This window comes from Carassius auratus, chromosome 3 (genome assembly GCF_003368295.1).
Source record: "Carassius auratus strain Wakin chromosome 3, ASM336829v1, whole genome shotgun sequence".
Taxonomy (NCBI): Eukaryota; Metazoa; Chordata; class Actinopteri; order Cypriniformes; family Cyprinidae; genus Carassius; species Carassius auratus.
The window spans coordinates 15,728,456-15,756,074 of record NC_039245.1 but is presented as its reverse complement, the minus strand read 5'-3'; the positions used below and the strand labels follow the sequence as shown (position 1 = coordinate 15,756,074).

General features: G+C 40.3%; 1 protein-coding gene across 1 annotated transcript; it reads left to right on the top strand.

Annotated features, from left to right (window-relative positions):
- Positions 1–22,022: 22,022 nt before the first annotated feature.
- LOC113055283 (von Willebrand factor A domain-containing protein 7-like) lies at positions 22,023–26,554 on the top strand. The gene is made up of 6 exons (XM_026221467.1): positions 22,023–22,235; positions 23,029–23,301; positions 24,083–24,176; positions 25,495–25,617; positions 25,754–25,943; positions 26,330–26,554. Exons 1-6 carry the CDS (start codon positions 22,080–22,082, stop codon positions 26,448–26,450), a joined length of 957 nt encoding a protein of 318 aa, XP_026077252.1. The 5' UTR covers positions 22,023–22,079; the 3' UTR covers positions 26,451–26,554.
- The last annotated feature ends 1,065 nt before the right edge of the window (positions 26,555–27,619 follow it).

Here is a 27,619-nt window from a genome sequence, read left to right as displayed (position 1 = left end):
AGCTGACCTCTCCTGCTGCGCCACCTGCACCGCCCGCCCCCGGGACTATTCTGGTGAGCCAGACTTCTGCAGAACATTCCTAACCAAGTGTTCCATGCACTTTGGGAGGAGTCCAAGGTAGCTTTTGCTCTCACCCTACTCTCCGGCAGGGGCGCTTTTGGAAAGAATTTTGTAAATTGTTAGGAGCGACGGTTTGTCTGTATTCGGGTTATCACCCCCAGATTAACAGTCAGTCTGAGCGAGCAAGCCAGGATTTAGACAGAACATTGCAACGTTTAGTCTCAAAGAATCCTTCTTCCTGGAGCCAACAATTCTCTATGGTTTAGAACGCTCATAACCACTTTTAAAGCAGTGGAAACATATTAGAGAGTCGGATGGGTTGCTCTATCATGTTGTGGAGGATCTCCTTCTTTGTGAGTGCCAGTAGCTGCTCCTGCCAGCCTGTTAAAAAAAAGATCAAGTCATTGGAAGTGTGCATGACAAGATGGGACACCAGGGTATTGAATGAACTATCAACCTCTTAAGGCAAAATGCTTCTGGGTCAGCATTTATGATGATGTGGAGAGGTAGGTTAAAAAATGACAGCGGTTCATTCTAACCAAGATACTGCAACCGAGAATCCGTCCTCCTATGAAGCCGTTCTTAGCTTCAAGGCCTTTGGAAGTGGTGGCAGTGGATCATACAGTACTCGAACCTGCCACGGATGGTCATGAAAATGTGTTGGTTGTAACAGATGTGTTTACTAAATTACCACAGGCAATCCCTACCTGAGACCAGCGGGCTGATCCCACAGGCAAGATTTTACTAAAAGAGTGGTTTATGAAATATGGAGTACCAGAGAGGTTGCATTCAGATCAGGGAAGAAACTTAGTGCATGTTTGACAAATGAGCCTTATGGTGATTGGTAAAGGATTGGGTGTGTACGTTTCATGATTTATGGGGTAAAATACTGATGCCATGTTTATTTGATAAATCTGTTAATGAGTTTAAGCTATATTCTGTGATTTATACAGTTTAACTGTTTGGTTTAAAGCATATTTCTGGTACTGCTTGAAACGCTGGTTGTAGCTTTGTTAATGCTTTTAGTAAAAAAAAAAAAAGGGGGGGGGGGGGGGTACAATGTAAAGTCATGGCCAAAAGTCTTGAGAATTACATAAATATTGGAAATTGGAAAATTTGCTGCTTAAGTTTTTATAATAGCAATTTACATATACTCCAGAATTTTATGAGGAGTGATCAGATGAATTGCATAGTCCTTCCTTGCCATGAAAATTAACTTAATCCCAAAAAAACCTTTCCACTGCATTTCATTGCTGTCATTAAAGTACCTGCTGAGATTATTCAGTAATCATCTTGTTAACTCAGGTGAGAATGTTGACGACCACAAGGCTGGAGATCATTATATTAGGCTGATTGGGTTAGAATGGCAGACTTGACATGTTAAAAGGAGGGTGATGCTTGAAATCATTGTTCTTCCATTGTTAACCATGGTGACCTGCAAAGAAACACGTGGAGCCATCATTGCTTTGCATAAAAATGGCTTCACAGGCAAGGATATTGTGGCTACTAAGATTGCACCTAAATCAACAATTAATAGGATCATCAAGAACTTCAAGGAAAGAGGTTAAATTCTTGTAAAGAAGGCTTCAGGGCGTCCAAGAAAGTCCAGCAAGCGCCAGGATCGTCTCCTAAAGAGGATTCAGCTGCGGGATCGGAGTGCCACCAGTGCAGAGCTTGCTCAGGAATGGCAGCAGGCAGGTGTGAGCGCATCTGCACACACAGTGAGGCCAAGACTTTTGGAAGATGACCTGGTTTCAAGAAGGGCAGCAAAGAAGCCTCTTCTATCCAAAAAAAAAAAAACATCAGGGACAGATTGATCATATGCAGAAAGTATAGTGAATGAACTGCTGAGGACTGGGGCAAAGTCATATTCTCCGATGAAGCCCCTTTCCGATTGTTTGGGGCATCTGGAAAAAGGCTTGTCCAGAGAAGAAAAGGTGAGCGCTACCATCAGTCCTGTGTCATGCCAACAGTAAAAGCATCCTTACACCATTCATGTGTGGGGTTGCTTCTCATCCAAAGGAGTGGGCTCATTCACAATTCTGCCCCAAAACACAGCCATGAATAAAGAAGGGTACCAAAACACCCTCCAACAGCAACTTCTTCCAACAATCCAACAACAGTTTGGTGAAGAACAATGCATTTTCCAGCATGATGGAGCACCGTGCCATAAGGCAAAAGTGATAACTAAGTGGCTCGGGGACCAGAATGTTGAAATTTTGGGTCCATGGCCTGGAAACTCCCCAGATCTTAATCCCTTTGAGAACTTGTGGTCAATCCTCAAGAGGCAGGTTGACAAACAAAAACCCACTAATTCTGACAAACTAAAAGATGTGATTATGAAAGAATGGGTTGCTATCAGTCAGGATTTGGCCCAGAAGTTGATTCAGAGCATGCCCAGTCGAATTGCAGAGGTCCTGAAAAACAAGGGCCAACACTCCAAATACTGACTCTTTGCATAAATGTCATGTAATTGTCGATAAAAGCCTTTGAAATGTATGAAGGGCTTGTAATTATATTTCAGTACATCACAGAAACAACTGAAACAAAGATCTGAAAGCAGTTTAGCAAACTTTTTGAAAACTAATATTTATGTAATTCTCAAACCTTTTGGCCATGACTGTATATATATATATATATATATATATATATATACACATACACACACACACACACACACACATATATATGTAAATATACACTCACCTAAAGGATTATTAGGAACGCCATACTAATATTGTGTTTGAACCCCTTTCACCTTCAGAACTGCCATAATTATATGTGGCATTGATTCAACAAGGTGCTGAAAGCCTTCTTAGAAATGAGCCCATACTGCCCATACTGATAGGATAGCATCTTGCAGTTGTTGGAGATTTGTGGGATGCACATCCAGGGCATGAAGCTCCCGTTCCCATATTGCGTTGAGATCTGGTGACTGTGGGGGCCGTTTTAGTACAGTGAACCTATGCCATGTTCAAGAAACCAATTTGAAATGATTCAAGCTTTGTGACATGGTGCATTATCCTGCTGGAAGTAGCCATCAGAGGATGGGTACATGGTGGTCATAAAGGGATGGACATGGTCAGAAACAATCCTCAGGTAGGCTGTGGCATTTAAACGATGCCCAATTGGCAATAAGGGGCCTAAAGTGTGCCAAGAAAACATCTCCCACACCATTACACCAGCACCACCAGCCTGCACAGTGGTAACAAGGCATGATGGATCCATGTTCTCATTCTGTTTCTGATTCTACCATCTGAATGTCTCAACAGAAATCGAGACTCATCAGACCAGGCAACGTACATAAAATATTTTTAATGAAACATTCAAGTATCCCAGTTACAGACTTTTACTTTTACTATAGTGTGACTTACAAAAGATATACTTAGCGTACAAATGTGTCGGGAATCGTGCCGTAAGGTTAAGAGAGAGGTTAAGGAATAAGTTAAGAACTACTTAGCGATAAGAATGTTTTGGGGAACCGGGCCCTGTTTATGTTCTCTGTTTCAGTCCCACCTGACCAGACTTGCTCTCCTGCGCCATCGACTCCACTGTGGTGGTCCTCTGCTCCGCCCTGCTGTGCTTCTGTCCCGTCTTCTCGGCTGTGGTGGTCCTCTATTCCGCCCTGGTGGGCTTTTGTCCCGTCTTCTCGGCTATGGTGGTCCTTTGCACCGCCCTGGTGGGCTTCTGTCTTGTCTGCTCAGCTGTGGTGGTCATCTGCTCTGCCCTGTTGGGCTTCTGTCCCCTCTTCTCAGCTGTGGTGGTCCTCTGCTCCACCCAGGTGGGCTCCAGCTCCACCTGCTCTGCTCTGGTGAGCTCCCACGCCTCCTGCTCTGCCTTAGTGCACCCCTGTTCCCGAGTTAGGCCCACGGCGGGCCCCTGTTCCCGAGTTAAGCCCACGGCGGGGCCCCTGTTCCCGAGTTAAGCCCACGGCGAGCCTTGTTTCCTGTGTCAGGCCCAGGAAGGGCCCCTGTTTCCGATGTCAGGTCCAGGAAGTGCTCCAGTTACGCCTGCTCTGTCCCCGGCCACTGCACTTCCACATGGACCTGGCCATCCCTCTGTTCCACCTCCACTCCACCGCCCTCCTAGATTGTTTTGAGCATCTGGAAGCCACTCCTTTGGGTGGGGGCTATGTCACGATCATTAGATGGAGTGCCCATGAACTTCAGTAGAGGGCACTCCACTCAGGACCATTCCACCCATCAACCACCAGATGTCACTTGGACACTAGCACCTCTCATACTGTTGCACCACACCCAAACTACATTCCCCATGAGTCACAGCATCACAATCACGTTGCCACACCTGCACCTCATTCATCAGCCAATTTCCTTGCCACACCTGCACCTCATTTATACATACATAAAAGCAGCACAATCACTCTCACTCACTGCAAAGTCTTGTTTAGCCTGTCTAGCATTTCCGAGTGTATTCCCTTGTGTTTGTTCTTCCCGTGTATTATCTTGGATTGTTTGAACTGACTCTGATTCTCTGCTGCCTGCCTTGATCTCTGCTTGTTACCGTTTATGATTCTGGATATCCCTGACGCCGTTCCTGATTTCTGCCTCTATGACTATTCTCTTAATAAAATTCTGCACATTTCATATTTAGACGTCTTATCCTAATGTTACGCATAATTGTTCAACATTTTGTTTGATAATTTTTTTTTTGCCATTTCCATCGATTATTGTTCACATCTGTGTTGCTATTTATTCAATCAATCAATCAATCAATCACCTTTATTTATATAGTGCTTTAAACAAAATACATTGCGTCAAAGCACTGAACAACATTCATTTGGAAAACAGTGTCTCAATAATGCAAAATGATAGTTAAAGGCAGTTCATCATTGAATTCAGTTATGTCATCTCTGTTCAGTTTAAATAGTGTCTGTGCATTTATTTGCAATCAAGTCAATGATATCGCTGTAGATGAAGTGACCCCAACTAAGCAAGCCAGAGGCGACAGCGGCAAGGAACCGAAACTCCATCGGTGACAGAATGGAGAAAAAAACCTTGGGAGAAACCAGGCTCAGTTGGGGGGCCAGTTCTCCTCTGACCAGACGAAACCAGTAGTTCAATTCCAGGCTGCAGCAAAGTCAGATTGTGCAGAAGAATCATCTGTTTCCTGTGGTCTTGTCCTTGTGCTCCTCTGAGACAAGGTCTTTACAGGGGATCTGTATCTGGAGCTCTAGTTGTCCTGGTCTCCGCTGTCTTTCAGGGCAGTAGAGGTCCTTTCTAGGTGCTGATCCACCATCTGGTCTGGATACGTACTGGATCCGGGCGATTGCAGTGACCCTCTGATCTGGATACAGACTGGATCTGGTGGCTACGGTGACCTCGGAATAAGACAGAAACAGACAAATATTAGCGTAGATGCCATTCTTCTAATGATGTAGAAAGTACGGTGTTATGTGAAGTGTTTCCGGTTCCAGATTACCTAATTAATGCAGCCTAAAAATCCTTTAACGGATTTGGATATTAAAAGCATATTAGTATGTTATGTGTATGCCAGGTTAAAGAGATGGGTCTTTAATCTAGATTTAAACTGCAAGAGTGTGTCTGCCTCCCGAACAATGTTAGGTAGGTTATTCCAGAGTTTAGGTGCCAAATAGGAAAAGGATCTGCCGCCCGCCAGTTGATTTTGATATTCTAGGTATTATCAAATTGCCTGAGTTTTGAGAACGCAGCGGACGTAGAGGAGTATAATGTAAAAGGAGCTCATTCAAATACTGAGGTGCTAAACCATTCAGGGCTTTATAAGTAATAAGCAATATTTTAAAATCTATACGATGTTTGATAGGGAGCCAGTGCAGTGTGGACAGGACCGGGTTAATATGGTCATACTTCCTGGTTCTAGTAAGAACTCTTGCTGCTGCATTTTGGACTAGCTGTAGTTTGTTTACCAAGCGTGCAGAACAACCACCCAATAAAGCATTACAATAGTCTAACCTTGAAGTCATAAATGCATGGATTAACATTTCTGCATTTGACATTGAGAGCATAGGCCGTAATTTAGATATATTTTTGAGATGGAAAAATGCAGTTTTACAAATGCTAGAAACGTGGCTTTCTAAGGAAAGATTGCGATCAAGTAGCACACCTAGGTTCCTAACTGATGACGAAGAATTGACAGAGCAACCATCAAGTCTTAGACAGTGTTCTAGGTTATTACATGCAGAGTTTTTAGGCCCTATGATTAACACCTCTGTTTTTTCTGAATTTAGCAGTAAGAAATTACTCGTCATCCAATTTTTATATCGACTATGCATTCCATTAGTTTTTCAAATTGGTGTGTTTCACCGGGCTGCGAGGAAATATAGAGCTGAGTATCATCAGCATAACAGTGAAAGCTAACACTATGTTTCCTGATGATATCTCCCAAGGGTAACATATAAAGCGTGAAGAGTTGCGGCCCTAGTGCTGAGCCTTGAGGTACACCATACTGCACTTGTGATCGATATGATACATCTTCATTCACTGCTACGAACTGATGGCAGTCATATAAGTACGATTTAAACCATGCTAATGCACTTCCACTGATGCCAACAAAGTGTTCAAGTCTATGCAAAAGAATGTTGTGGTCAATTGTGTCAAACGCAGCAATAAGATCCAATAAAACTAATAGAGAGATACACCCACGATCAGATGATAAGAGCAGATCATTTGTAACTCTAAGGAGAGCAGTCTCAGTACTATGATACGGTCTAAATCCTGACTGGAAATCCTCACATATACCATTTTTCTCTAAGAAGGAATATAATTGTGAGGATACCACCTTTTCTAGTATCTTGGACAGAAAAGGGAGATTCGAGATTGGTCTATAATTAACAAGTTCTCTGGGGTCAAGTTGTGTTTTTTTTATGAGAGGCTTAATAGCAGCCATTTTGAAGGCTTTGGGGACATATCCTAATGACAATGAGGAGTTAATAATAGTCAGAAGAGGACCTATGACCTATGATTTATTCTAGTCTGCCTGTTTCCTGAAGAAGAAAAATCAGATCTGATGTAATAAATAAAACCTCTCTCTTTTTACCTAAAGTTTATTGATCTAATTTTGTATAATTCAAATTGTAAATTATATAGTTTTTTTAAAACAAAATAATTGAATTTGTCATTGCATCATCCTATGCAATGTGGTGAATTATTAAATTGCTCATAGGCTATTTTTTTTAATAACATAGGTTATCTTAATATGTTGATTAATGACATTGTATTATAATAGCCTATTACACCACCCAAATATGTATTTACTTCTTTCTAATTCTCGTTATTAGTGCTGGCTTGTTTAGCTTAAAGGTGCTGTAGGGAACTTTTGTAAAAAAATATTTTTTACATATTTATTAAACCTGTCATTATGTCCTGACAGTAGAATATGAGACAGATAATCTGTGAAAAAATCAAGCTCCTTTGGCTCCTCCCAGTGGTCCTATTGCCATTTGCAGGAACTCCATTGCTCCCGGTAAAAAATAACCAATCAGAGCTGTGGTTCGTAACTTTGTTTGTGTTCAAAATGTAGAAAAATGTATATAATAAGCGAGTACACCATGAATCCATTTTCCAAACCGTGTTTTTAGCTTGTCCTGAATCACTAGGGTGCACCTATAATAAGTGTTTATATTCAGACTATTTTAGATTGCTTCGGGGGTACCGCGGCGGAGTAACCCAGTACCTTTGTGATTCTTCATAGACATAAACAGAGAGAAGTAGTTCCGGCTACGATGTTCTTCCGCAATACACAAGCAGTTCTGTGTATGAACCGCTAGAGCGTCAAAAGTTCCCTACCGCAGCTTTAATACTGACTGTTATGAAAAGTGAATAGTGTAGCCTGCATAAAAAACCCTTGAACATTAAACAACAGGACAAAAATATAGTTCATGACTATGACCTTTGGCTGTTCAAGCGGCAACGTATTGCATAATGGTTTCATCTGTTATATGCACACATTGTCTGAAAGTGTGGTGGCATGCAACAACGTCAACTTAAGACACAGTGTTTCAGAAGTGCAGCCATTGCTTCATCAAAAGTAGTACCCTGGTATGGCAGAGTATAAAATACATCCATAAATTTCTTTTGATTGTTGGGGTGTCCAAACAGATGGTCACTTCAAGGTGGGGGGTTGTATTTTTATGACCTTCATCAATCAAATTTATTGTCGCATGGTGCCCTGTACACTCTCATACTGTATAGATATATAAAGAACTTTTCGATACCCGTTGTTTTTAGGTTTTGCATATAGATATTTATATCTTGACATTGTAAAAGACTACCCTTTGTCATGGTTTAGATATTTTTGGTTAGAAAAGTATCAGGTTTTACATTATTACAGTAAAACATTAAAAATCTTGCTAGAAGTGAACACACAGAAAGCACTTTTGTTACTCTGTATTTGAAAATTAAACAAATAAAATGAAATGTATTGTGATAATTCAAAACACTTTATACAAACATTTTGTAATTAACTGATATGTAATGATGACTCAATGTAATTCAATAAATGTTATTTCACTTTAAAAATTCTGCTGGAGTCTTACCAGTTCATTTCGGTGTATATATGTTTGTGTGTGTCAGGGTGTCTATTTTGCACTCCTGATATTATAAAAAGTCACCCCTTGATTGCTGCACCCTTTTTTTCTGACCTGAATAAAAATAAGAAATAAGAAATTTTCAAAACGCTATATTTCCAAGTCATTTGTCCGTGATTTCAAAACGTTTCGTTTGAAGCAGTTCTGAGCATAAGGTCTGTAAACCCCTCTCTTCCATAAGCCAACTATGTTCTGATTGGTCAGCTGGCCAAGTCTGTTTTGATGGGCTTTCTGTATCTATTCCGAGTTGGAAACAAAATGCCCATTTCCATAACTCATTTTGGTTAAACCCTCTGGCCCTCTTCGTCATTTGACCAAAAAAATGTATATTCTTAAAATCTTAGCGTCATGGGAATGAGATGAAACTTGTTGACTTTTGTCACACACACAAAAAAATAAAAAAAATAATGGACATGATTCAGATATGTTAAAGGGTCAAAAAAAAGCGTGATAGACCTCAGTGTCCTCTAGGTCTTCTTCAGCTATGAGTAGGTACTGATCGTATGTCGCAGTTTCGCCCTGACAGCGACTTCACCAATGGGACGGCTCACTTCAGGACTCGGGCAGTGAGTATACAGGTAAGGATGCTTCTCAGTCAAGGATACTTGCGTCGATACACAGTAGTGAGACAGTGGTTTAAAAGCTTACTTCACCAGCAATGCTGCATTCTGCAGGACTCAGGCGATGAGTAGAAAGGTAAGGGTTCTTCGCAGTACAGAATACTTTCGTCGGGGCACATTACTTCCTCAGCGATGCTGCATACTTCCAGACTCAGACGGTAAGTAGGGAGGTAAGAAGTCTTCTCAGTACAGGATACTTGTGTCCGTGCACGTGAGTGAGACAGTGGCTTAAAAGCTTACTTCACCAGCAATGCTGCATACTTCCAGGACTCAGACGGTGAGTAGACAGGTAAGGGTTCTTCGCACAGCAATATGTTCCTTCCTAGAGCTCGCAAACAGAGAGAGTGGTTTAAGAGGAGATTTCAGCGAAGCAGTATAGTACTCAGAGCTCAGACAGCCCAAAAGAAGATACCTCACCAGAGTTCAGACAGCCCAAGAGAAGATACCTCACCAGCTCAGCTGTATCACTCTGGGATTGTGATGGAGAGTAGGTATCATAACTTTTCACAAATGTGTAAGCGGGGGTTGGGGCCGCTTCTCAGAAAAAAGGACACCACACTCACGTTCACTACAAATCCACAGCAATGAATCAATGTGTAACAATAAGGCAAAAGCACTACAATTGACTTACATGATAGGGCTGATCAGAGGCCTCAATCCATTCGTTACACTCCCTTGGGGGATATTCAATCCTCAGTTCCTCTTCAGCACAATCTGAAACACATAGCTTCCCCAACAGTCGGATTTACATTCACTGCATCCTCTTCCAGCTTTTCGAATGTTTGTAAGATGCAATCAATTCACTTATTTTTCTCTCTCCCTTCACAGCGCAGATCCAATCGATAAATCAGTCCAGCAGATTCCCGCAGACGAACTCTATTCCAGCAAACTTCAATGGGCGGCTTTCACCCCAACGAGGCTTCACTACAGCAGAGTACACTCCCAATGCAGACAACTTCAATAGGGAACCTTTTCCCTGGAGACTTCAACAGGAAACCTTCACACCCAGATAACTTCCCCGAGCAAGCTTGTGCCCAAAACTGCTTTAAAAAAAAAACAAGCTGCCCGTGAAACTTCTCTGAATAGCCCTTTTATCTTTCGCTTGTAAAGCAGGAAGCCTGTGTGAACGCCGCTCCTCTCGCACCTGCAGTGCATTAGTGCTAATCAGGCCGGACAATGTTTCTGCCACACCCGAGGCGTTTCTCAATGTCAAGGATACTTCCTTGGTAGGACTGATCCTTCCAAGTCACTTCCTTCAGAGGCTAGGTGAGACTCCTCTTTAGCATACGGAGAACACATAAATGGAACAGGCTAGAAAGTGCACGTAATTGCGTCATTACGTCAGTGAAAAGGTCCGTTTGAATAACGCTGTGAATGGTATCATTAAATTACTTTGGACAACTTAACTAGTTATTTATAAAAGAAATGCCGTTGACGCAACCAATTGTTAAATGACAGGTCCGGTTCAGTTAACCATTTGTATTTGTATATTTTACAATATCAATACAGTAGTAATTTGTACTGGCATTTAAATGTCAAACTTTACTTATATTTACTACAGTTATAACAAATGTTTGGTAACGTAAATAAAAACCGTTAACGTTCAACATTTTTTAATTTTTGAACTAACGTTAGATAGCAAAGCTGCATGCATAGGATTGTGGGTGATTTGAGAGCGCGAAGGATACACATATGCATCCTTTCCTGTGTATGGGATATTTTTTGAATGAAGGACTCAGTCCTTAGTTGAAATTCCGAGGATCCTCGACATTGGAACAGTCCTTCGACGGATGTCGATGACGTAGCATCCTCGAAATACTGGCTTCCGAGGATCCTTCCTTGACATTGAAGCTGTGTCCAAATTCAGGGTCTGCATCCTCCTTAGGATCCTTCCTACCCGGTTGAAGGAGGATGGGTCCTCCGACGACCGCAAAAACCGGAAGTCGGTGTTTGTGAATTTGGACAGCCTACCCTTCTTTCAGTTCCCTCCCTTAACCGTTGCTCATATCCTGTCGCCTAGCAACCGTGACAGCACCAAGCAAGACGCCGGTGAAGAGCTCATCGTTCTCTCCCCGGAGCTTTATAAACACTTCTGTCTGCTCTTTCGTCCTTAGAAGCGTTAAAACAGCTTCAATCACTAACAAATAAGCTGTGTGTATGCACACAGGCAGTAAGGAAGAAGCTAGTTTACAAAAGTAAACGTTTTTTTTTTTTTTTTACATATACACGTACACATGTAAAAAAAAATGCTTAACGCTAAAACAAAATGCCTAACTAGAAAACCACTGAAAATATATATTTTTGAAAAGCCAGTTTTTAAAAAACATCGAAAATAATACTCCTCCCCCACTCCGCTACCGCTCGCTTCGTCCTGCCGAAAAGAATTATGGGATAGGTAGGACGCGAAAGGATCCATCACACCCATCCTTCGAATTCGGGGAAAAGGAGGACGCATTTGTGGGCCGCATTTGAAGGATCCTACGAATTTGGACAGCCTTCGTCGCGGCGCTGTGACGTAACATCCTTCAAATGCGTCCTCCGAAGGATGTAGACCCTGAATTTGGACACAGCCTGAGAAACACCTCCGGAACCGGAGTGGTATGTGTCGCACACAAATCGTTCCCTCGGGAAACTCGTTACTCGTCAAGAGGGTTCTTCTTCTTCTTCTTCTTTGGCTGCTTAACGGCGGATGCGGACTAACTTAGTTACTACCGCCACCCTCCAGTTAAATTGTGCCTAATCACCACTATGATTTACATCTTTGAAAATAATGTAGCCTGCAAGCTACAAAAAAACCTTATTAAAAATAAAAATAAATAAATTCCCTATATTCTATCAATGAGTCTGGTGTTCTTTAAAAATTCAAACAAATACTTTATTACTTTAAGTTTCAAAACTTTCCCCATTGTCCCCTACTTTCCTTTTAATTAAAGTCCTTTCTCAATTAAATTTCCTACACATCATCAAGACATGTTCCACTGTTTCTGGCACATTAAAGATCCCACAATTTCCTGAATTATGCTTTCCTATCAGCTGCAATGTTTTGTTCAGTCCAGTGTGTCCTATTCTCATTCTTGTAAAAATTGCCTCTTCTCTTCAACATCTTATTATCAAATGGCCCTGACCAACCTCAGGGTTTACAATGTAAAAGCCCCTCCCTTTATCTCCCCTATCCCATTTATCTTGCCACAACTTTTTAACATGTTTTTTAATCATTGACTTAGCCTCTGATTTAGATATTTTACACTGAATAGACACATTTGTGCTTCCAAAGCCTGTTTAGCAAACTTGTCTGCCAACTCTTTACCAACCATACCTACATGAGCCGGAACCCACACAAACTTTACATGCGTCCCCCCAATTAGAAAACTATGAATCAAAGTCAATATCTCACGCACAATATCATATCTTTCACTTGAGTTACCAGATTTAAAATTTTCTAAGACTGAAAACGAATCTGAACATACAGCTACTCTTAGGGCCCTATTTTAACGATCTGAAACGCAAGTGTCAAAGCGCGAAACGCAAGTAAGTTTGTGGGCGGGTCTCGGCGCTGTTGCTATTTTCCCGGCGGGATAAATGGCTCTTGCGCCCGGCGCAAATCTAAAGTGGGTTGGTCTGAAGTAGCTTCATTATTCATAGGTGTGGTTTGGGCGTAACGTGAAATAAACCAATCAGAGCGTCATCCAACATTCCCTTTAAAAGCAGGTGCGCAAGTTGCATTATGGATTGCTATTATTATGGCGTATTTACCAGGCGCACGCCAGGAGCGGTTCACAGCCGAGGAGACTGATGTTCTTGTAAGAGCAGTGAAAGACAGAGAAGTTGTGTTGTATGGGGATGGGAGAATAATTAGCCTGAATAATTTGTAAGCTAGATTTATGCCTATTTTTTCACATCTTCGTGTCACACCACAATGATTTCCGTCATCTCATGTGTTAATATTTTTTTAGTGTAACAATTTATGATTTGCAAAAATAACTGTTGCATCTGTGTAGATTAGATGAGCAAAGTGTATGCGCGTTGTGCACGCTATACATTATGGTCAAGCATGCGCCCTTAAAATATCATAATGAACAACGCGCAACGCGCCACTGACTTTAGACTAGGTTTTTTCTGGTCAGTGGCGCAATTGTTTAATGGAACAGGAAAATAGCACCAGGGATTGTTTGCGCCGGAACACGCCTCCTTTTTTGCGCTGAACCGCCCAGGGAGCGCAAGTTCATTCACTATTTTAGCGACGTGCTTCTGTGCAGGGAAAAGCGCGCTTTGCGCGGGTGCAAAATAGGAATGACACATGCGTCGGTGTACAAAGTCAATTGCGCTGGGTGCAAGATAGGGCCCTTAGTGGTTTAATTTGCTCTACCCACTGCAACGCCATTACAATTGCTATTAGCTCTGCTGTGTACACTGATAAGTGATCCGAAACTCTTGCAGAAAACTAAATATCAAACTCTGGTATCACATATGCGATTGCCACTTTCCCTGTATCTGGTTGCTTTGATCCATCAGTAAAGCTTTGCACGTACCCATAATAGTTATCCACATACCTCATAGCCATTTGTCCACTATCCCCCTTATAATTTTTTATCTTTTCATGCAAGGTTATATCAGTGTCAGGTACCAGTAGCATCCACGGTGTGTGCGGTGGATAGACTACAGATGGACTAAATTCATAATTTTCTACAGCAGCTTGCTTTATCTTTTCATGTATACTTGCACTAAACAACTCTCTTTTACTTTTTTCCTGCTCCCATTTTAAAATGAGGACACTTTTAGTGGGATGGTCTTCCATATGCCCTTTTAATTGAACATAATATGACAATGACATTTGCAGTCGCCTCAACTCAAATGGCAGTTCACCAACTTCAACCTGAAGCGCTGATATAGGGGAGGTTCTCATTGCTCCTGAACATATCCTGAGGGCCGAACCCTGAATAACATCAAGCTTCTTTAATTCAGACTTTGCAGCAGACCCATAAGCCATGCACCCGTAGTCAACAATAGACCTAATTAATCCAACATATAATCTTTTCATTTAAGTCATATCTGCTCCCCATTCCTTATTGCACAAGCACCTAATTATGTTAATGAATTTTTTACATTTGGCAACAACCTTTTCAATATGATTATGTCATGTAAGCTTAGAATCAAAATGCATACCTAAAAATCTCATACAATTTACTCTTTCTAAATCTCTACCATACAATTGAAATTTAAACCTTTCTTAATTTTTTTTAATGAGAAGAATACTACCTTAGTTTTCCAAAGAGCGCCGTCATCTGCAAACAGTGATTTGCCTATGCTATAATCAAGTGTATCATATATATCATTTATCATAATAGAGAACAGAATTGGTGAAATAACACTTCCTTGGGGTACACCATTTTCCACAAATACACAATAAGAGAAGCTAATGTTTATCCTCACCTGAATTTGTCTATTATTTAAAAAGTCCTTAATCCAGTAATAAATTTTCCCGTCTATTCCAAGCCTTCGTATTTGAATTAACACACCATCCTTCCAAAGCATATCATACGCCTTTTCCACATCAAAAAATATAGCAGCAACTACTTCTTTACACAGTTGGGCCTTCCTTATATCACTCTCCATTTTAATAACTGGGTCCATCGTTGACCTTCCTTTCCTGAAGCCGCTTTGGAATGGCGTTATCAAATTCCGAGACTCAACATAAAAAGTCATTCTCTCCACAGTCATTCTCTCCATTACCTTACCCAGGTGGGATGACAAAGCAATTGGCCTATAGCTTGAAGCCACAGTAGGATCTTTCCCCAGCTTTCTAATTGGAATAATAAAAGCCATCTTCCAGCTCTTTGGAATTTTCCCTTGATCCCACACCTTATTAAATAATTCCAACACAGTATTAAGAGCCTTGTTACTAAGATGTTTCAACATTGCATAACTTATTCTATCTTTTCCCGTAGCTGTTACCTTCGCCTTGCTTATAGCCTATTTTAGTTCACTCACTGAAAAACTTGTGTTCAAGCTATCATTTTGATCCTCTACATTTTCTAAACGATATTGATACTGTCTTTTTGTTGCTGCTCTTTTATGTCTTTCATCATCAGTTAAATTGAGACTACTATGAACATTAGCTATAGCTTTGACCATTAATGCTGCTTTATCTTCATCCTTCACTGCCACAGTGTCACCATTCTTAAGGACTGGATAGCTCCAAGATTGCCGCACCCCACTCATTTTTTTTCACAACTCTCCATAATTCATTTATCAACTTTATTGAAATTCCATCTGTGGCGAGTGGGGCGGGGCCGAGAGGCGTGGGAACGAGGAGTGAGGCCAGGTGTAGTGATTGAAGATGAGCTGCACCTGCGCCCCACCGCCGGTATTGAGTCCCACGTAGGAGATGGAAGGATATAAAACTGGAGCGACTATAGTGAAGGACGAGAGAGGACCAGGCCTGGGACATTATGTTATGTTTTGGTTTTTATTTGCCCGCACCAGTCGTCCGCGAGGGGCTGGTGCGCTGTTTTGTATTTATTTTGAGTATTAAAGTGTTATTTGATTGTGCGCCGGTTCCCGCCTCCTTCTTCCCAATGAGTATGGAGCTTTTATCATTACACCATCTTTCAGAGAAACACTGGGTCACATTGCAGCGCCTGCTACCCATCCTACACATAATCGGATAGTGGTCACTTCCAGTCGTTGACTCACTATAGACTTCCCATATTATTTGACCTGCAAGAGACTTGTATCCTGATGTATGAGGGAAGACCCTGAGGGCTGAGGGTCTTCCTCTTCCCCGAGGGGCATGTCTGTTGGGATGAGCAGCGTGGAAGGTTTCCAGCAGGTTTGGGTCAAGTATGTCATTACGTTCCTCAGGGCCATAGCTTTCCCAGTCCACAAGGTACTCGAGCTGTGGAGAGAGGAACAGAAGGATGGTGAGGTACATGGAATGTAGGGTGAATGCGATACTCAGGAGGGAGTTGAAACCTGTAAATGACTGGGTTGATCTGCTCCGTTATGGTGAATGGGCCAATAGACCTAGGACTCAGCTTACGGGATGGTAGATGCAGTCAGATGTCACTGGTTGACAGACAGACCTTCTGTCCTGTTTGATAGGCTGGAGCTTCGGAACGGCGGGGGTCTGCTGTTATCCTGCATCTACATAGAGCCCCAGACCCTCTTGCTCTGTCGGAACCAGTAGTCGACAGATGGTACATCCGAGGGCTCCCCTGACCAAGGAAATAGTGGAGGTTGGTAACTGAGTATGCACTGGAATGCTGTGAGTCTGGTAGATGGTTGGCACAGGGAGTTTTGAGCGTACTCAGACCACCCCAGGTACTGGTTCCAAGATTCCTGGTGGCAGTGACAGAAGGTACTGAGGAGGCGAATGATCTCTTGGATCTTCCTCTTCGTCGGCCCATTCAGCTGTGGATGATATCCCGATGATAGGCTGACGGACACACCTAGGAGTGAGAAGAAGGCTCTCCAGACCAGAGAGATGAATTGAGGTCCTCTGTCTGATACTATGTCCTTTGGGATGGAGGGGGTGTTGACCAGGCCATACAGCATCACAAGTTTTACTTGTGTCCATTAGGGGTTTTGAAGGCTGTTTTCCACTCATCCTCCTTACATATCCGGATGAGGTTATACGTGCTGCAGAGTTCCAACTTGGTGAAAACAGTGGCACCACAGAGGTGTTCCAGGACTGCTGGGACGAGAGGAAGTGGATACCTGAACTTGACTGTGATGTTGTTGAGAGACCAGTAGTCGATACATGGCCGCAAGCCTCCACCCTTTTTTCCCCAAAAAGTAGCTCAAGGCAGCAGGGGAAGTAGATGGACGGATGTAGCCTTGAGGTAGAGCTTCCTTTATGTATTCCTAAATGTTCTTCTCCTCCGGGATAGAAAGAGGATAGAGCCGTCCCCTTGGCACTGACTCACCTAGAAGCAGATCAATGGTGCAGTCCCATGGCCGGTGTGGAGGCAGCTTGGAGTCTCTTTTAGGGCAGAAAACATCACTGAAGGAGGTGTAACACGATGGTATCTCCACTGAAAGTTTTTCAATTGGACTCTCAATGTAGGTTGCACAGACAGAGCGGTGTTCAGGATGTGCAGAGGATGGAACAGGAAACCCAGAAAAACAGTTCTTGTAAACAGCTGTCACCCCTCTTCAGGATTTCACCATTTTTCCAGGAGACGATGGGAATGTGCTGCTCAAACCATTGGCGCCTTAGGATCACATCAGTGGTGGATTCCTCCAGAACCAGCAGATGGATCTTCTCAAAGTGAAGAATGGCAGTTTGCAGTTGAATTGGGCCGATGCTATGGTGAACCTGTCTGCTAATAAGCGGCCTTCCAGTTATTGAGTGGATCTGGTAGGTAGACGGCATTGCTGAGGTCTTGATATTGAGCTGGTGGCAGAGGGAGCCAGAGATAAAGTTGACTGGAATGGAAACATCAACAGCAGTAAGGGTTACAACAGTGGTGAGTGGCTTCATCTTATTTATGGAAAGAAACAAGGCACTCACCATAGGGCGAAGAGGACGTATGGGGCATGTGGAGATTATATGCCCCGTAGATCCACAATACAAGCACAGATTCTGGGTCAGCCTTCTCTGCTGTTCAGTGACTGTCAGACGAGTGGAATCCAGTTGCATGGGCTCACAGGCTTGTTCTGGAGGGCTGACGGATTCTGGTCGGCAGAGGGAGATGTTGTGCAGAGACTGGCAATGGTGCTCTTTGAGACACGACTGCATACGAGTGGTGAAGTAAATGGAGAGTTGAATGAAGCATTCAAGCCCGATGGTGTCCTCATATGCAGCGAGATGCAACCTCACTCGAGGATCCAATCCTTGATGGCAGGCCACGTGAGTGCTAAATTGAAAGCATAATCAATCAGAGTCATCTTTCCTTGTTTTAAATTGTACAGTTTCTCACCAATAGACGAATCCCTGGTGGTTTTTCCGAAGACTTCTCTGAAGTGATTGACAAAGCTGGAATACGACTGAAAAACAGGATTATTCTGAGTGCTCTACCTTGTAATTGTGAAACAATGAATGCTGTACTTGGATTTCTAGGTGGGGTATAAGTGCAGTTGCATCTCCAGGACCAGCAAGCGTTGCAGTTGAAATCCGCTGCATTCCTCCGCTGAACCAGAGAAGAGCGCTGGTTTGGCCATGGGACTGGCTTGTACTGAAGGTGAAGAAGTGATGGCATTGTTACCGGAAGTGCCCGCTGATGATGAAGGAAGCGGATTAATGACGATTGTTCCATTGTGTGGTCTATTCTGCTCCCACAATGACTTTGCTCATTGGAGTGCTCAACTTGTTCGCAAGGACAGAATCAAGGAAATTTTAGCCCTCTCTGTGGGGAAGCTGTGTGGTTGCATCTCCAGGGCGAGGGGACACTGAAGAAGAAATACACTGCAGGCCTCAGCTGAACCAGAGTAGCCATTCAGGTAAGTTGCTTAGCATGAGCTATGAATCTTTTCCACATTGGAGACAAGACGTGTGTTTGCGTGCTCTGTGCTCTTTTATACTGTGATGCAGGTGATCAGTTCCAAATGCCGAAAGTAGTTCTACAGTTGCATGGCAAAATAATAAGGATAGGTGTATGCCTTAAGAAATAATACTGGATCAACATTTGAAACAAAAATAATTGGTGATGCAATGGGTGGAGTAAATTCATTCTTCAAGTATTTTAGTATGTTCAGACTCCTTGTCATGATCAGGTCACTGAACTTCCGTTAATTCACCACCAGAGGTCATCATACACAACACAGACTCTCACACTACATAGTAAACAGTGGACTACATTTCCCATGTTCCATTGCACCTATCACATTCACCTGATTACAATCACACCATGCACCTGAGACCAATCACACACACTCTACATAATCATCAGACACGCTTTATAAGCATTGGACTTCCCCTCACACACTGCCAAGTAGTGTTCTGCACATATCCCTCCCCTAGCGATAGCAATCCATTCCATGTTGGTTTCTCTGTTTCTAGTTTTCATAGTCTTGTTTAAGTTTATAGTTTTCGTAGTCTTGTTTCAGTTTACAATTTTCATTGCTTTGCCTTGTTACTCATGTTTTGACCCTTTGCTCTGGATTCCGCATTACCCATTTTGTTTAGTCCTCCGGATATTGCTCGCTGATCAGAGACCCTTGCTTGCCTTTGGATTATTCTTGTGTCTTTCCCATATGTGACTGTTTGTGTGTATGTGGATGAAATCACACTGAGAGCAGGTGGATGGTTACTCAAATCTTGCTTTACTGGGCCTGGGACAAACACGACCAAAGCTGGTTAGTGTAGGCTACATCAAAGCATCAACGTTGCTCAGAAATCTTAAATGAAAATCAACATAGATTCGGAGTTCACAAGCAGGTTAACAGACACACGCATCAAATTTAATCATCACAAATAACACATTTGACTCTACTGAAAGAACCAGGAACTGACAGGCAAATGAAGTAAACTTGTGTGTAATATTAAAGTCCAACCTTGCACTTGAAAAGAATCTAAACTCTGTTTATGACACAGCACTTATTGATGCGACTTACCAGCAGTGAGAGATGTGAGACTCTGCTGGTAATTACATAACTACGCCCACAATATCACGCACACAAATGCGAGTGACTCAACAGCCAGCCAATGTCGAGCTTCCCCCAATTAATGCATGAATTTAACAGCATTATTTAAACTCCGTTACACATACCATACATTTTTGCTCCTGTTTTGACCCTGTCTGTGTTTAGACCATGTCAAGGAATAAAATCTTGTATATGGATCCGCATGTCTCATGTCTCTGTCACTCCGTTACACTCCTATTCAGGGTTGAACAGTTTAGATAGTGAGAAATCAGCATCTAGACAGGATATAGTACATGAAATATTACAGAATATATATAGAATCAATTCAACAGGAGTAAGGGTATTTTTTATGGATTGCCATTGGTGTATGAGTGAGTAAGTGATTGGGTGAATGTGAGGCAACTTGTAAAGCGCTTTGGATGGCCATGGGTCTGTTGAAAGCGCTATATAAAATGCAGTCTATTTACCATTCCATCCCTGCCCATGTAGGAATAGAAGGGAATGAAGTGAGGATAAATTGGCCAAAACAGCATTGAAAAAAAGAGGAGGCTGGCATACAAATTCCATTTTGGAAAAAAGAATTTAAAATTAATTAATATCAAAGCAACAGTTGTAAGTCTGTGGCAAGAAGACTGGAATAAAGAGCAAAAAGAAGACATCTATTCAACATTCAATTAAAAATGGGAACTAAAAGAAAGTCATATGGAAACAGAAGAGAAGATACAGTTATAACTAGACTCCGTATAGGTCATTCCAACCTTAATTACTCCCTGCGTATGATAAGAAAATATGAGTCAGATAGCTGCGGTTACTATGGAGTAACAGAAACAGTTGAACATGTTATTTTACATTGTGAAATATATAGAAGAGAAAGAAACCAGCTTGAAATTCAAACTCAGAACATAATGTAAACCAGCAATAATTCAACATGTTAACACAAATGCACCACTTCCATTTTATTAACTAATTTCTTAGCTGCTGACCTTTAATGATCCAGTTCAACCGTACTAATGAGCAAAAATGACTTTAGATAAACTAACAATTGTGCTTCATTTTTTTTTTTTTTTTACTTTTCCTTCAGCATCAGATTTATTCATTACACTTGTTGGTGTGAAATGGCTTTTACATAGAACTTATATTAAAAACAATATTGTAATGCATTACTTGTAAAAGTAACTTTCTCCAGCACTGTTCACAGAAATAATAAATAAATATGTGTGTATGTATATATATATATATATATATATATATATATATATATATATATATATATATATATATATATATATATATATAATACTTTAAATTACTCTTTAAAAAAAAAGTAATCTGTAAACATGCATTTCCCTCTAAAGGCACATCCAATGAGGAGATGGGAGTCAGGTTGGTCAAATATATTTTTTCACCATGTACTCAGAAAACATTAGTTTATTAACAAATAATTTAAATATCCCCTTGTTAATTTTTTTAAAATAAGATTATATTTACATTTTTTGTGTGTGTTTGTTTGTTTGTTTTTGGGGCATCTGCGCCAAAATTGTGTTTGCATTAAATATGGCAGCATTTTTGTGCCACCTTTAAAAATAATTAAATAAATAAAACTAATGTCATAATATTTTAGGAATAAAGTAAAATTATGATAATAAAATCATGTTTTATTGTGTGAAGTTAATGTGACAATTCAACCTATAGGCCTACTCCAAAAATAAATAAATATAAAATTATGTGGCCTCCATCATTCTTTTGACTTTTTTTAAAACTCTGATTGATCGATTGAGATGTGATAAATTTTTGAGTTTTTTATTTCACCATGCATTCAAATATTGATGTTTATTTCATGCTGCAAATATTAAAGAGGAAAATATTTTTTGTGAAAACCCAGCAACAAAGACACTCACTTATAGGCTATTAAACAAATAAATGAAAGTTTTACTTACAAAAAGTTGCTCATTGGATCTGCTATCATAGTGTCAGTCTTCTCGCGACACTTGTCACATGACCGCAATCTACCAAAATTCAGATATACAGATAGTCTTCTGAGCAAGATGTGATATGATATCTATACAAATGTTCATATATTTAGGTATTGTTGCAAATTTTCTTCATATCAATTCAAATGACAATGTATATATTATGCAGCACACTAGTTTAAGCTTATACGAGATTGATTGAGGGCAACCAAACTTTCAAGATCTCTTTGAGTCATTTTTCATATTAATAATCATCTGAGAATGAGGAGTGCATTTTTTCTGCTGGCTCTTCTGATTGGTTCTCATACCTTTCATATTAAGGAAAAGCCAAACTCTAAAAATCATCAAGACATCACAAAATTGGCAATTTTACGTGCTACTGCAAAGCTCTGCGAGACCATTGAAGGCTTCAAAAAGGTATGAATATTTGTACAATCTGTGCATAAAAGATCTCTCTCCCTCTCTCTCTCTCTCTCTCTCTCTCTATATATATTTATATATAAACATGTCTCTGTTCTCCCTATTTGCAGGGAACATTGTTTTCAAACATAATTACTTGTATTAAATTATGCATTTGGATATATACAGTATTTATACTTTTAAAGACTACTTTTTGTAAAAGTTGACATTTAAAGGTTGATTTGATGCATTATTATTGAGATCAAATCTGGACTAATTGAACGCATTTTGTTACTCATACTAGCTACATATAATAACTTGATCAGTCACACAAAAAGTAATCAAAATAAATATTGACTCAACCAACTTGAGTGCAACCAGGTTGATATTCCAAAATATATTACTGAGTGTTTACGTACCATGTGAACAGATAAGTGGTATGTGGTCGTTTGAAAAACAATTGACAGATCTAGGTTCCAGGAGATGACTACAGTGCCTCAAACATTGATTTTCTCAATTGTATACACAGTTTATTAATTTGTTACCTCGTTTTAAGTAAATTTATGTGCATGATTCATTAATTCACTCCCTCAATTTACATGGGGGGGGGGGCACCAATGAGGGCAGAGGGGCATTGGCACTATAGCCACCGGACCACCCCCATGTGCACAACCATGCTAATATTGATACTGATGGAAATAGACATCAGCTCAGACAGAAGTAGTGGCATTATTTAAAATGTATCTGATATCCAATTTATTTACAACTAACTAGACATTTTGTGTTGTTGTTGTTTTGTTCTTTTTTATAGCCAGAACCACTGAATGCAGAGACACTGGCAAAGGCCTGCAAAAAAGATGCATTTAAAAGTAATTTTGAAACAGGCATAAAAATTATCACCTATTACAACGTAAAAACAGACATTGACCATCCTTTTAGTGAGAAACATCATTTTGACAGCGAGACATTTCTAGACGGTAAAGCCCTCATCATCAAGGGAATAGAGGAAATAACAGCTCAAGTGAAAAAGGAGAAATTTGAAGATGCAAGAAAGACACTTGGGGCAATCCTGCATACTTTACAGGTGAGTCATACGCAAAACTTAAAATGAGAACACATACTGTAGGTGATACTAGAATGAATTTGTTATCAACATGACCAGACCCTTACAATAAATGTTTATTCAAGTCTGCTATTAGGACCTAAAATAAGAAAGTATACTTTCAGTCTACTTTCAGTCTTATTTGGCTTGTATTTGTCCTTCTGACTGATTGCCTGTTAAACTTTTTTTTGACATAGTTTTTACATACTGTACACTAAATTTACCGGTTTAAATTTATAACACGTTTTGGGAATGAATAGCTTTCTAAGTACTCATAAACAGCCAATATGCTTTTAATATGCATGTCAATAAGCAGCTAGTTAATGGTGAGAACTAGTTCTTAAAATGAAGTGTTAACAAAACTATAATTGTAGAATTATGTTCTAGAAGTATTTAACTCTGTATACCTAGAAGTTCACCTGTTACAGTACAAATTAAAAACAGAAACTAGTTGTGTACTCCGTTTACTATAATTAAACAAAGTATTGCCTACATAAAAGTGTTATAAACTAAACATTGGGCCTAATTTATTGCAAGTTGTATTGAAATTACACTTACGAACATACTACTGGTTCTTTGATATTTGTATACTTACTACATAAAGTATAACTTAAACTTAAAACTTAAATATACTTGAACTTTACTTAAGTATTTTTACAAAAATGAACTTGAAGTATACTTATTTTTTGTAAGGGGGGATAAAGTTTGATTTTTACTAAATGGTTCATATGAACTGACATGTGTGTCATCTATTACATTTAAGGATTTCTACAGTCACAGTAACTGGATAGAGATGGGAAACACTGAACCCTGTACTGCCCTGATCAATTTAGAAGAGAACATACCCAACCCTGCAGGCAAGTGTGTGTGTGTGTGTGTGTGTGTACAGTCATGGCCAAAGGTTTTGGCAGTGGCATAAATTTTGTGTTTTGCAAAGTTTGCTGCATCAGTATTTGTATATTGTTTTTCCACGTTTTTATGGTATACTGAAAAACAATGGTACAAGCATATCAACAGTTTTAAAGGCTTTTATTGGCAAAATTTATATATTCAGCTCGCTCTAGTGTGCTGGATATTATCTTCTGGGCCAAATCCTTAATGATGGCGATCCATTCTTGCCTTATTAGTTCTCAGAGATCACAATTGGTGGGTTTGTTCTTGTCCACTCATCTTTTGAGAACTGACAGGTATGAGATTGAGATCCAGGTAGTTGCTTGGCCACGGATCCAAAATTTAAATGTAATGATCTTCGAGCCCCTTCTTTATCACTCTTGCTTAGTGACATGGTGCTCCATCATGCTGGAAAATGCATGGATCATCAACAACGTTTTGATTTCATACTTTATTCAGTGGCAGTGTTTTGGGCAAAATTATGAGAGAGCCCACTCTCTTGGTTGAAAAGCAACCCCACACATGGATGGTCTCAGGAGGCTTTACTGCAGGCACGACACAGGACTCGTGCCAGCATTCACTTTTTCTTCTGTGAACAATCGATTTTCCAGATGTCCCAAACAGTCAGATGGGAGTTTCATCAGAGAAAATATCTTTGCACCAGTCTTCTACTGTCCAATCCTAGTACTTCCTGCAGAATTTCAATCTGTTTTTCTTGGACAGAAGTGGCTCCTTTGCTGCCCTTCTTGACACCAGGCCATTGTCAAAAAGTCTTGGCCTAACTGTGTGTGCAGATGCTCTCAAACCAACCTGCTTCCATTCCTCCAAGCTCTGCACTGCTGGAGACACAGTTCACATTTTTTTGGAAAACAAAGCTTTTAACAATTATTTAAAATACATCTGATCACTCTACACAATAATTTAGAAACATTGTGAATGAACAACAACTTAAGCAGCAAACTTTGCAAAACACAATTTATGTCACTGCCAATACCATGCCTGTGTGTGTGTGGGTCTACATAATTATATTTTGTGGATAAATTTGTCTTAGACTTGAGTTAAATCTAAGTTTAATAAATCTAAATTAAAATAATAATAATAATAATAATAATTAAATCTTTGTAAAATTGCAGAACATTTTTGTTAGTATTTAGGTAAGGTTGTAGTATTTATAACTAGCTGTATATAAAACTATAGAATGTCACCATTCATTTAGCCAATGTGGTGTGTGACGTTAAGCAATGAAACATGTTATGCATTAAAATGAGTTTGTTTTCCTTAAAGAGGCAAACATGGAAACATGTGAAAGTAACATTCCTGATACGAACACTGGGGCAAAAATTAAGGATAACATTTTAAACAACAAGATTCTGACTTCAGGATACTTTGGAAAAAGCAAAAAAAAGGGTAAAAAAAAATTTTCTCTCATATTTATTAAAATGTATATATAGATTGCCATCAGATAGGCTACAAACAGAACAATCATGAGCTCAGCAATTTGATACATCAAATCATCATATTGAATATTATAATTTCTTGACAGGAAAGTGCAGCCATGGAGGTACTTTAGACCTCTCAACTGGCATTGGGAGAAGCTGGGATGGTATCAATAAAGACGCCATTGATTCCAGTCATGGTTTACTGCATAATAAAGCTGCAGACATTGCCATTGCTGCCAGTGTGCAGCTGCTGGAGAAGATCTGGAAGAATAATGATAACGACAACTTTCTCAGGTACACATGCAGGATTAACAAATTTAATTTCAAGTAATTTCTTCTTCTGCTAAAATCAAGAGACAGTGAAAACAAATCAAATTTCCATGAACTATTCACCAATAAATACAACAAACAATGTTTCTCCTCATTGCAAATGAATGTTTTTAATGTCTGGATTCGCTTTTCCTTCATTTTGTGCAGTTTTTTCCTGGTTTTTCACAGTTATAACCATGATCACAAATGTCGCATTTGAAGAGTTTCTATGATGTACTAGTTAGTTGTATTTTATTGTTTGCAATCGTAATGGTTTTATAATTTTTTGGCAATGTTATTGTGGTACAACCTACCAGTTAAGAACCACTGATCTATAGTATTAGTTCATAATTTTTTTTTCTCCTTCTCAGGCTCATGGGGCTTTATAAGGAAAAGCCAAAGGGTGAATGGAAAACTCACTTATCTCTCTTTAGCTCCAAATCAAGAGTTTCAGATGCAAATGACAAATCAACTGAAAATATAGAAGTTTAATGACACTGCATGGGCAAAACCCCAAAATTATGTAATCAAATCTCTGTCACTTCCTGTATTTCTCTTACTTCTCATATGAAGATATTGCAATAAAATATGCTTAACACTTGTGCAACATTGTGGATATTTTTGTCTACTTCTGTGAGTTTTGTATTCATTTGTTTATTTGTTTATGGCCTGTGTTACTGCCAAAAGCATACATTTGTAGTGTGTATTTTTATTAGAATTTTAATATTTAACACTTAATTGCTTTAATACATTTGTTTTACAATAGGTACACAAAATAATTACACTCAGGCTCTTAAAAGAAAAAAAAATGTATCCATTACAGTTTTTTTTCGATTGCTAAACAACAGTGAGCGCAACTGGAGCTCCAAGTGCAAACCTCTAACTACAGTCTGCACTACCAATGGTCACTTGAGCTAAACAGTTCACATCACCTGCAAAACTCATTACAAGCAACACAACTCTTAACACATGGCTCAAAACAGACTCAGTGCAGCCAAACACTACACACAACCCTCACTGAGAGAACACACACCGTCACTCAGAACACACCGAGAGGAGAAACACCACACACAACCCTCTGTGAGATAACACACACACCGTCACTCAGAGCACACCGAGAGGAGAAACACCACACACAACCCTCACTGAGAGAACACACACCGTCACTCGGAACACACCGAGAGGAGAAACACCACACACAACCCTCACTGAGAGAACACACACCGTCACTCAGAACACACCGAGAGGAGAAACACCACACACAACCCTCTGTGAGATAACACACACACCGTCACTGAGAACACACCGAGAGGAGAAACACCACACACAACCCTCACTGAGATAACACACACCGTCACTCGGAACACACCAAGAGGAGAAACACCACACACAACCCTCACTGAGATAACACACACCGTCACTCGGAACACACCAAGAGGAGAAACACCACACATGACCCTCACCGAGATAACACACACCGTCACTCAGAACACACCGAGAGGAGAAACACCACACACGACCCTCACCGAGAGAACACACACCGTCACTCAGAACACACCGAGAGGAGAAACACCACACACAACCCTCGCCGAGATAACACACACCATCACTCGGAACACACCGAGAGGAGAAACACCACACACGACCCTCGCCGAGATAAC

Bases quoted from the DNA above. Each gene is read 5' to 3' on its own strand.
- LOC113055283 (XM_026221467.1), top strand. From the start codon at position 22,080: ATGAGGAGTGCATTTTTTCTGCTGGCTCTTCTGATTGGTTCTCATACC. The intron at 25,618-25,753 runs GTAAAAAAAAAT...ATTTCTTGACAG, and splicing joins TGGAAAAAGCAAAAAAAAGG to GAAAGTGCAGCCATGGAGGT. The intron at 25,944-26,329 runs GTACACATGCAG...TCTCCTTCTCAG, and splicing joins GATAACGACAACTTTCTCAG to GCTCATGGGGCTTTATAAGG.